The sequence below is a fragment of the Gymnoscopelus microlampas genome (genome assembly GCF_963454915.1).
Source record: "Gymnoscopelus microlampas genome assembly, chromosome: 8".
In the NCBI taxonomy this organism is placed as follows: domain Eukaryota; kingdom Metazoa; phylum Chordata; class Actinopteri; order Myctophiformes; family Myctophidae; genus Gymnoscopelus; species Gymnoscopelus microlampas.
Window position 1 is genome coordinate 38243907 of NC_139945.1, and position 12718 is coordinate 38256624.

The following is a 12718-nucleotide window of genomic DNA, read 5'->3' on the forward strand; positions in this document are numbered from 1 at the left end:
GAACAAAAACACAAGTGCACAGGTACGTCAAGCTAAGAACAACCATTGTAGAGAAGATCTGCAAATTCACTTAAAATCCCCTTTAACCTCTCTACTTAAAGCTACACTATGCAACTTGTTTTAGTGAATAAAATGATATTTTTACCAATCTGTATGGTAGAGTATGTTAATACATGTATTTGGTTTCCCTGCTCTTCTATTGGAAAATTTAAATGGTGTGGTCTGGTAGGAGTAGGACCACTACTGGTTGACAAGTGGTACTGCCTGGATATCAAAATAAACTGTATCCCCTGAGAGAGCAGGCATGCTCCATTAGCTTAGTGGTAAAAGTCTAAGCACTTGCGCGGGGGAGCGGGGTACGCGTCCCTGGTAGGACATGAAAGTTACAGAGTGCAGCTTTAAGTCTAATCTTTGTAAAACTTCTGTCCAGGGGTCATCAATGTGTCCGTACACGGACAAACATGTCCGCGGCAAATCTTTGATTAAAAAAACTAAACATTAGAGCCAGTATACAGTTGTTGACTTGCCAGTCTCCAGGTTTTCTTCAGAATAGGGAGGACACTGATTTAATTCTTGCTGAAATACCAGTGGTGTAATACTTCTATACTGCCCTACAAAGCCAAAGTGCAGTGACTATGCAAACAATTTAACTGATAAAAGGGTTTAAAATGTTTTAATTGGTCAGCCAAATGTGTTATCAGCATATAAGTGATATTACACCAATTGTTTATCTGTTCTTGAGGTAATTGTTTATCCCCTAAAATCACAAAGGCTAATTTGACCTTTGGGGATACACAAATAAGTCAATGTGTCAAAAACACAGTTTTTGCACTTTGGCTTTGTAGGGCAGTATACTTTACTTGACTTTATAGCCTACTCATCACAATTTTCACTTTTACTTCAATACATTTAAAATAAGAAAATGATTCTTTAAATCATTCATCATCATATTGGATTATCCACACTGTTCATATTCACAAAAGGCACTCTCATCAAGACAAGATGTCTGCTGTCCATTGTTGTATTCTGATGTATGAAATAGGTTTACAGTGGTTAAACGGAATTTGATGCTCTTAAGCAATTTCGCTGCTGGGACCCCCTGGAACCCCCTCAAGGACCCCTGGGGGTCCCAAGACCCCACTTTGAGAACCACTGGCCTAGGCTGCCAGTACACCCAGAAAAGCCACTGCCGAGAACCATAAAAAAAACATTTTTCCATGCCAATGAATGACCTGATTTTAACATCATTTAACAGGATGAGAGTTGGGTTTCCCAAATGCCCTTTGACATTAACACTCTAATAAAGACACTGACAGACAGGTATTCAAACCTTGTTAAACCAGGTACCAAACAGTGGCGGATACAGAACATGCATGCCTAATGACTGGGTCTTGAAAAATCGGTCTGAGCCCTGTCCGTTTTCAAAAGCTTAGAATTTATAATGACAGGTGGATGATGTCAATATGACAATTCTTTTCACTGTCTCTGATTGTCTTTAATGCTTTGATAAGTTCAAAGCAATCAGTGAATCACTATAGAAAGTGAAGAAGGTGAAGTAGAAAAGTAGAAAGTAGCCAAAGTACAGAGATGGCCATGGAAATAATAACAATAATACACTTGACCTTTAAAGCATTTTTTTCAAATTGCTCCATCTACGCATTCCCTCTCAGCTTTCCACTTAATGAAATAAAATAAAGTAGAAATGGATGAGGTCTAACCACTCCGCCTCTTTAAAAACACAGTCTGTGTTCTCCATTGTGTCTACTGGACTAGTATATTAGTATTTATGAATTATTTATGGTAATATTATTGACCACTAATTTTGTATGTCCGTAGCAAAAATGTTGTTTGAGGAAAATGTCCATCACATGCCGGCATATTGATGACCCCTGCTTCTGCCATACACAATTATTACAGGATACCATGTACTGTGATGGTATTCAACTTGTGATAACAAATTGCTATCATTAACCATTATTATAAAATAAAATTCGATAATAATAACTAACTGATCCCTATTTTGGGGCATGTCATTATAGGCGAACATTTTAAAAAACATTTTAAAAACAGAGAAGTTTAAATGCCATTTTCACTATTTTTGTATGAGACCATTGTGTGACGAAGTATAAAATAGGGCTCAAGTGCGTAATCGATTTGTTGACATATAATTAATTTTTATATTTAAAAAAGGGCTTGTTGATTATTTGATTAATCAAAAAAGTAATCAATAGAATAATCACTAATAATCGATAGTTGCAGCCTTAGTTGGGTATGGCAGGTAACTCATGTATTCTCCTGTATCCCAATACAACGTATCAATAGGATATAACATTTGTACATATTCAAATTTACACTGACTGTAAAACAGCATTGGCTAAATACTTAAAATGAAAAGATAAATATTGTCGCTGTCGCTGCTTGCATATGAAAACCTTCAAAAGTAGTGAAGATAGCCAATTTACAATCTCACAATGTGGCACACTGCGACTCGTGAGCTTGGCCATTTTTGCTGTCGTACGACAAAGTATAAAAAAGGGCATTCATTTATGAAAAAAAACATAAGATTAAATATGTTTCCACCCAACAGTGCTGGTATCTTTTCACATACTCGAGGCCACATGTTGAACCTTCTAAGCAAAGACTGTTTTAGCCATCCGTTTCCCATTTAGGTTATTCTTGAAATATGATTTAATTTCCCATCAGAAGTCTTACCAGGCACTAGCTTAGTAGGGTCAAACCCTGCAGGGATGAATGGGGTGCCCCCTGGAGGGATGGAAGTAGGGGACATAACTTGGGGTCTGGGAAAGACAGGAACACCTGCGGTGGGCGCGGCCTGTGGAACCACTGGCACCTGAAAGACACAAACATACATCCCCAATTAACATCAAATGAAAATCAGTAAAAAAAAAAAACTTTTGTGTTGATGGCAAATAAACTCGACATGGATGATTCATGAGGTAGCTTATTAGTACTCCATTAATATAGTACTTTTCTCCACAGCGCTTAATATATTTAACATTCACACACACACACACACACACACACACACACACACACACACACACACACACACACACACACACACACACACACACACACACACACACACACACACACACACACACACACACACACACACACACACACACACACACACACACACACACACACACACACCGACGGTGGAGGAAACCATGCAAGGCACCAACCTGCTCATTAGGAGCAGTTAGGGGTTCAGTGTCTTGTTTAAGAACACTTTTGACACACTGCCCGGAGGACCCGGGGATCGAACCGGGAAGCTTCCAATTCCAAGACGGGCTCACTACCTCCTGAGCCACTGCCACATGATAGTATAAACACATCCCATTGATGTCTCTAAAATGTAAGACATATTTTACCACTTAAACCCTATAAACTTAGTTGACCAGGATCCCCGAGATCTCTATACTTGGTACGCTCCTTTTCTCCTCTATAGCAAAACTACAAGGCATCGCGATGCATTGTGAGCTATTTTGTCTGTTTGCTACAGAATAGGGTTCATGTGGTTAATAGCCAAGTGACTGGTATTTTAATTTTAACCCTTTCCTCATAAGGCGGCATATTTCTGAGAAGCTCCATCGCTAAGGAGTCTTGGTGGATATACACTTCAACTTAAAGAAAAATACAAAGCATACTGAAACAAGTTTGTTTGTAAATCACTTCAAGAAAATGTATTTAAATGAATTTAATTAGAATATTTGATATATATTTTACACACACACACACACACACACACACACACACACACACACACACACACACACACACACACACACACACACACACACACACACACACCTTGATAGGTCTCCGGGTCAAAATGTGTCATTTAACAAATCTATTCTATCTAATCTAGATCTATCTAATATCATTGCATTGGGACTTTGAGTGTGCACTGGTGCAGCGTAACGTCATACATGTTATAGTGAATTAGAGATTCCAGGGAGTTTGCAAACTCCCTAGCAGCAATGGTAGTGCAAATTTTCAAGTGAATTAGAAAACTCCCTGGTTTAAGCTGACACTAATCAGGGTTTTGGGAGCTTTTAGGTTTGCTATTTACCCTAAATGTTTACCCCCACAATAGGGACACTAGGGTTTACATGGTTAATATGATCTTTGATAAATAATCATCACTAATGCCTATATAATATCCAATTGGGTAAAGACAAATAGAAACTAAATCAGTCAGGTAAGTTCAGAAAATCACATCACTTTACTGTAATGCAGCCTCTAAATCCAGGAAAAAACAATTATGCCACATCACAAAATTACAATATCCAAAATTCCATAGATCTAGTCTCACATAATGATCGATATAAAGAAAACATACTGCCCAGCCCTAACCAGGATGATCAAGTAAAACTATTAATCACAAGATCAATCAGTAAGCACGAGACAATGTATTACCTATAGTGAACATCACTATAAATCCACAAGGAAAGAAAGTGACAGCTATAGTACCCTACCTGCAGTGTAAATATTACATTTCGAATTCCAAGAGAAGGGGAGCTCTTTAAATTGCACAAAAAACTAATTAAGATAAGAAAAGAAAAGATGAACCTTTATTGATTCCGAGAGTGCAATTCAGGTATAATAGCAGCGACAGCAGTGAGAATGGAAACAGGAGGTACCTCAAAGAACTTCTCAAACCACAACCCTCCACTCGAAACCTTCGCTCGTCCAAATCCAATCTCCTCCTTCCCCCCATGACCAATCTCCACACAAATGGGCGAACGGGCATTCTGCTCCACGCCTGTGGAATGCCCTCCCCGACCATTTGAGAGCCCCACAATCTACCAATGCTTTTAAAAATGGACTCAAAACAGACCTTTTTAACAAAGCTTTTGCTTGGTCTTTTTCTTCTTACAGTAGGTCTTTTACTCTATGCCTTAGTTGTTGTTGTTTTTTATCCAAAGAAGGATTTTATATATATATATATATATATATATATATAGGATATAATATATTATGAATTCATATATGTGTAGACAATCAACAATCAATATAAGAATGGATAAGTGCACAGTCTATCAACAGTGAATGAGAATTGCCAATAGTGGAAATGATATCATACATAATGAGTTGCAATGGAGCTGGACACGCCTTCCCAGAGTGAAACTCCTGTGGTTTAAAGAAAAGGCAATGTAATGTGTAAAAAATGTTATATATTGATATTTTAGTATCACTAGGAGGCACACTTTCTCGATTTCACGAATGTATTTTGCCAAAACTTTATTTTTTTTTACCAATGGTATGTGACAATTTATTATCCCGCATAATAAAATATTGAGGTGGCGTCATGTATAATTATGGACCCTTTACTTACTGTAGCAGACATTGTACATGGTGAATGCAGCTGAAGGTAATACCATGAACTCTGAGTGGCTCATTCTGTCAATCATTTACAGTAGATGTTACTGTGTACCAGTGTATAAAAGACTCCTGTAGTTAACATCATGCTGGCACACAGAAACACCTTCATGAAACAGACCTAGAATTCATATTTTATAAGGGTACGTATGTTCCCTCAAGCCTAACCCCTACACCAATTCTAAACTGAGGGAACATAGGGCTGGCCACAACATATTTACCATCAGCTGACAATCTGACAATTCAAAATATACTTCATGTCTAAACAAAAAAAAAAGATGCAAAATGAAATAATGAGGAATGCTTTATCCCGTGCTAACTGCAAGAGGGTGCTTTGTGTGAGTTGAAGAGGAATAAGAGTTAACTGAAGCAATTCAAGTGTAAAGCGGAAGCCTCTCCAAAACTACCTATGTTTGCGTGGTCAAATAAAGAAATGTTACTTTGGAGTCGTACATTATTCAAATTGGTGCTGCTATTCATGCAATCCAACTTAAAACCCTCAAGCGTCTTGCATATGAAGAGTAGCACATGTTCAAATTAGTTGCCCTACATCAATAACGGACTTCGAATGATTTAAAACCCACCAGCAGATGTTGCAATGACTTCTCAATGTGCACAAGGCTTGTACACAATGCAAACTCTTAAACCATCATTTTATACTTTGGCTATTCAAAAATAGCAGATTTACAAGGTCATAGCATAGCACCGAGGGAGCCACGCTATGAGCTTGTAGATTTGTTTGTTTTTGTTTAAAGGTAGGGTAAGTGATTTTCTGTGGTTAAAATAAGTGTTAAATAGCTCTATATTCTGATAGTACTCATTGCTATAGAGTGTTTGTTCAGTAAAATGAGTCTCCTTGTCTCTCCAGCTCTTTATAAAACAGAAAATGCATTTTCGTTTGTTTCATTTCCAATTTTATCCAATCAGGATAGAGAACTTAATCAGGATATAGATTAAACACGTGAAATTGGAAGTGATGACACTAAGAAATGAGCATGCAAAATTGGAACTGGAACACTATAAAAATGAAGCTTAAAAATGGGTACTTTCTCCTGATTAGCTGAGAGTTTGACACCCACCGGAAAAATTATTTTCTGTTTATTAAAGAGCTGGAGAGACGGGGAGACTCCTGTTACTGAACAAACACTCTATAGCAATGATTACTATCAGAATATAGTGCTTTAACCTTTTAACAAAATACTTTTTGTTTGAACCCAAAAATATCACTTACCCTACCTTTAAATAGTGAAAATTTGTGCAAATCTTTGATATATATTTTTAAAGCGAACATTTGTAACTCAAATCTTTGCTTGTGGGGGTCCCTGGAACAAAATATTTTGAGATGGGGGTCCGCGGCCCAAATACATATCATTTTGGAGGTCCTTGACATGAAAAAGTTTGAGAACCACTGGACATCATACGTTTTTCATAAAACCTAAGGATGGGATTTAGAATTTTAGAAGACATTTGTAGAATCGGAACCTCAGGCCTTAATGGGTTAAGTACGCACAAAAAGCAAAAGAAAAGATCTTTAGAAAGAAATGCCTAACAGTAACGCTTTAGTACAGGCATGCAGTCCCATGTGTTTCTGTACTATACAATCACATTTCTTATATCTTGGCTGCAGTACTCTGGGAGCAGCAGCAGGGGTGTCTGTCTGTCTATTCTTACCCTGGCTTCTGATCCCAGTAGAAAATTCAGGATACCTGCTGCTCCAAACTCCTGAAGGTATGTTCCACTGAGCAAAGCCTGTACACCTCTGTATTGCACATTGTATTTCTGATTAGGATCCACAATCGCTGAGTGGATCAACGCATTTACATTTCCACGTACTCAAATTCTAATTTAATATTTCCCACCGTTTCGGCCCATTGAAAACATTCTTGCTTTATATACCCACCACTCTCATGATGAGAGCTCTCCTCCTACTTTGTCAGCTATCCTGACAAAGTACTTGTGTCCAGAGAGTAAGGAGGTAGAAGTAGGATTCAGTCAAGTCCATTAGTCACATGGGTGTGAGCGCCTGATTACCTTTCTGTCATCAGAGCTCATCAATATTGTCCAAGGGAAGGATATTCCAAAATCCAAGCATCGGTATATCCACTAAAACTCACCTTTGTGAGCCCTCATCATAGTCTGATGTTCCCCACACATCTGTATACCATGGCTGTTGTAAAATAAGAGATTACAGCAAACCAAACTCTGTTTACGTCTCGATTTAGCAATGACTGATATTGGAAGTTCAGTCAGTTCAGGCATTTATGCATCTTAAGCCTATGGTCTGGCACAGCCCAAAACTTTAGAACCTAAACCATGAAGACTGACACATCATCTACAATGTCATCAAGACAAAATAGGTATCGTTCCACAGACAAATTAAATGTGGTGTCTTTTTATATACACAAATAAGATTTATATTTTCTACTCCGTTCTGAACTACAATTGAACCCTTTTATCTTCCCACTGCAGAAGGTGCCATAGGAAAGAGATAAACTCATTCAAATATACTGATTAATCTGCTCTGGACAATGAGTACATGAATATACATTCTTAAGAATAGCATTCAAGTTTAAAGCAAAACATTTAAGCCAAAGCGCATATCAAACTTAAACACAAGCCAAACACTATGATTTTTTTTTTCCATTACTGTTCCTCATCATACATTTTAGTAAGAAGAAAGCTACACACCTATCGGGCAGAATAAGAATACAAGGTCATTTCTGACCTTGGGCAATTTGCTGACATTTCTGATATGGATGATGAATTAGAATGTTTGATTTATGGGGAAATTACATCGTAGCTTATGACGTTAGTACATTTAAATTTAAAATAGAAAATACATGAAAATCTATTTCCTAATTTAGTTTTCCATATCAGGCCCACCCAAACAAATGTATGGGAGTGACTTCACTCTCTCAAAGATGCACAGTGCACATCCACTCTGAACACCCAGGTGCAGGACAAACAAATGGAAAAATCCACACACGGTAGAAAAAGCACCGCTATTTATTTATCGCTGTCAATGTTTTGTTTTGTTCAGTTAGATCAAGAATTTAGCAGATTCCTGATGATCTAACTGAACTAAACATTGACAGCGATAAATAAATACACTCTTACCATCACTGGAGATAAAGCAGAAAGATGCAGATTGAGACCGCATCTAAGAGGATAGTCCTAGCTGCACAGGACATGTATAAGCAACCAATATCAAGTTTTTTGTGTGTGGCAAACACTTTTTAACTTGTCTTTTGCACATCTAATGTATATCACTGGCCTCACGTTATACATAACATAATTTAGTCACTGGTTAATGATCTTTGAGCCACTTAAGACAGCTAGATTTTACCTTGCGTGTTTGCCTCTTCAATGCATGACAACGCATTCAGTAGAACAAATTCAGTGCCATTTAACTACAAGTTAAAACTAAAATGTGTAAGTGCAGTATCAAGACTTATGTGGGGACTTCTCCCCCCACCCCCCAAAAAAAGGAAAACATCTCTGGTTGCTTCCTTAAACTTCTCTAAAATTACAGAACACTGGAAAAGTGAAAATAAATAGTGGTAAATCTCAAATCCTTTACAAATATAGATCTACAAAGATTGGACTGCTCAGAACCATTCCATGTCAAACATGACAGAGACGTGTCCACTTCACTGTGACTCATGAACAGCAGTGAATAGCAGCACCCCATGGCGCCGGGACGCCAGTCCAGGGGTGCTGCGGAATTTACCGATATCAATAACATTTTATATCAGCTTACGTGTCAAGTACAATGTTTTTTTTAATCAATTCTAACAAAACGGATACTCTGATGTTCTACTCACTATTTCAGAGCAAACTTTTTATTTACTTACATACCCGTGTGCTCATTTTAATGTTGTGGCCACCAAAAAAGTGCCTGCCTCATCAACTTATGATAGTAGTAATAATTATGATACAAAAATGTATAGTAGAGCCTATCATATTGTTATGCTAAATATCAAAGTGTAAGGTGGTAGAGTGAAAATTAACAATGTCATTTAGGGGTGCCATGGATAAAAAATAATTATGCATAGAACCCAAAATGTTTGAGAAGCACTGCATTACGGCATAAATGTGCTTATTAGACAATGTGGCCCAACGCAAAAATGTCTCATGCTTGCACTTTGGAGTATTTAAGTGATGTATTGATCAGTGGTTCTCAACATTTTCAGACCGTGACTAGCAAAATAATGTTTGAACTGGAGACCCCCCACCCTGACGAGCACATGGAAATGTAGGAGTCTACATTTAGTTGACTCTGTTCCACAGATAAATACTGTGAAAATAGCAGATCTACAAGCTCACAACCCCTCACAAACGTTGAGCTTGTAGATCTTTTATTTTCACAATTTAATTTTTTATTTTACAATTTGGCCAACGTTTGACCAGTTTTTAGTAGTAGTATGTTTATCACTTTTGATGCAGTAATGGTCTTTTTTCTTTCTTCTTTTTTCTAAGTATTAAAAAAGGTCTTAAAAGTCCTTAACTTAACCCCCCCCCCCAAAAAAAAATAAATCACCTCCCTGGGGGTCCCGACCCACAGGTTGAGAACCACTGTTAGATCATGTTACAATCACCAGGTCCTACATCTCAATGAAATATAATAGCCCAGTGAGACTCACCCTATTCCAAAGCAATCTTCTTACACTGGGAAGAAATGATGATAGCAAAGACACTATTTTGAGGTTTCTTCCGTTGGATGGTTCTGTGATTTCAGTGATTCTCTCAGCAGCATGAGCAACATACTGGTCCTCAGGTCCTTGATTAAACTCATGTGCGTTACACACCAAAAGACATACATGTTAGGGATATACTCCTCCTGCCAGTGCCCTTGACCAAGGCACTTAGAGCTGGAGCCCAGGTGCTGCTGAGTAGCAGTGGGCGATGGGCAGCTACTCAGCTGCTAATCTCAGTAAGTAAATGCCGAGGTCTTCTCATATAATCTTGTTTAAAAATACTTAATTATTCAGTAAATTTAAAAACAATAACGGTTAGTCCGGGAGTCAAAGGGTGATTTTTGGCTGAACGTGGTTTCGTCGGTTAAAGTTTTTTTCTCAACTGATTCTTGCTGCTGGGGGTCCCCTCTTAAGGATTCAAGAGGGTGCCCAGTGAAATCCCTTGGGCATTTTTTATTATTAACCCCTTAATGCCCAAAACACTAAAAATTCACCCAAAATAGACTTCTATGGTATTTCATGCAAAATACTTGATCTAAATGCTTAAATTTGGTTTCTACAGTGTGTATCCATGTAAGTGGATGTGTACAGTGCATTAGATTTAATATTTATGCATTTTTTTAATATTAACCCCTTCCTGCCCAGAACTTAATCTTTAAACTGTGATATTGTGAAATAGAACATGCACAGAAATCAAATCAAATGCATCAGATCTGCTTTCTACTAAGTCTAATAGTGGAATTGGTCACGTTTCCTTTTGGATGAATGCATATTAACCTTTTGAGGCAAACCATCTTTTAGTCATTAACCCTTAAATGCCCAAAACAAAAACAAAAGTTTTTTATGGCATTTTATGCAAAAATATTGATTTAGCGCATCAAATTTGATTTCTACAGTGTTTATCAATGAACGTGGATGTGTAAAATTTTGTTTTTTGATTTCACATTAGAACATTTCATAGATATTAACACCCAAAGCACCAAAATCCATTAAAAATGTTGATTTATGACATGTTATGCACAGTAAATCAATTCAAAAAAATGCCCAAGGGATTTCACCGGGCACCCTCTTGAATCCTTAAGAGGGGACCCCCAGCAGCAAGAATCAGTTGAGAAAAAAACTTTAACCGACAAAACCACGTTAAGCCCCATGACTCCCGGACTAGGTCAGTTATAAAGTAAGGCAAGCCTAAATATAATATAGTGCATTGAAAATTCCCATTCTGAATGAAGCTTTACGCAGGCACATCTGCATATCACAGAACACAATGATTTGCTAATCAAATTGTGACGGCCAAGAGCCATTGAATAACAAAATCTAAAGATTTGTGTCTGTAATACAGCACTACTACAAGAAATGCAAATATGAGCTGAAACTTTGAAACACATGTGCTCATATAGTGGTACAGAAAAAAACATCCCTAATGGCTAGCAAGTGATGAAAGGTGCCTGCTATAATTAAGGAATGGAATGAAGAGAGCGTGGAACAGACACCATCACTAAAGGCAATCTAAACACTCTTCAGGCAGCAAAATAAAATAATGTCTATGCTGCATTAGTGTCGACTTATAAGCATATTGTTAAGATGAGAATATTTCATATGGGAGCTTCAGACTGCATAATATATGAAGAGGGTGGTAAAGCCTCTTTGGGCATGCCAAGAGCTCAAATTCAGAGCTTCAGTACCTGCTCACGAACACTTTAAAAAGTTATATTGTTTTTGTACACAATCTATTAAGCTGCAGAAGGTCCCCAAGCTTTGGAAACATTCTATTACTGTACAAGGCTATAACTACTACTGCATTAAATTACTTCATGCCAGCAGCTTTGACTTTTTTAGTTATCAAAATGATGAAGTCAACTGTGAACTAACATGTCGCAGAAGCTATAAGAACAGACATATTTTGAAGTTTGCTGATGATAGTTATATTTTTCCTTCTTGAAGGGGAGAAACAGGATCAAGGGCCGGTTGGTGGATGGTGTGATGCCTACTGTTAGAAAAGGTGTTGGCATCTACATATATTTAGGTAATGTTCTTCATAACAAACTGACAAATCCCATGTTGACGCTACCTCTAAAAAAGGTTCAACAAAGAAAAATGCACTCATGTTTCTACTAAGATGTCGATTTTACATAAAGTTTAATTCATTCCATTTTAAGTTTTTGCAGTATTGGAGAGATTTAGCAAACCATGCAATACGTACAGATTGGGAAGTATTGTCAAAATGGCAAGTCATATTTCAGGAGAGAATCATGGCAAGCTTTGGATATTTACAACTAGCATTAGCCTATATAGAGCATTGGCCCGGCTTCCCTCTCTCGAACACGACCCAAGAGTCCCCCCAGTGTGTCCCCCTAAATTCCTAAGCACCTCCATCACAAAACACATTTTTATTCAATAGAGAAATATGGAACTGGCTCTTCCTGTCCAACACTCCCTGCTGACAGGTGCTGCGTGCAATGAAAATGTTCCCCCTCCCCCGAGCCAATTGTGCTTGTGTTGGCGCTTGACAAAACCGGATGCACCAAGGTGGATTCAAACCCACAACCTCCGCGCTGGTGGGCAGGCACATTTCCACTGCTGCACCCGAGCGCCTGTTGCAGCATTTGTGA

At 37.9% G+C, this 12718-nt stretch overlaps 1 protein-coding gene across 3 annotated transcripts in view; it reads right to left on the reverse strand.

The window, feature by feature from the left end:
- The window catches only part of LOC311050720 (SR-related and CTD-associated factor 4-like), a 35580-nt gene that overhangs the window by 2294 nt on the left and 20568 nt on the right, over positions 1 to 12718 (reverse strand). For all 3 annotated transcript variants that reach the window (XM_084064836.1, XM_084064837.1, XM_084064835.1), the window contains exon 17: positions 2713 to 2851. In XM_084064836.1, coding sequence (XP_083920962.1) covers positions 2713 to 2851 — 139 coding nt within the window. The remainder of the gene's footprint in view (positions 1 to 2712; positions 2852 to 12718) is intronic.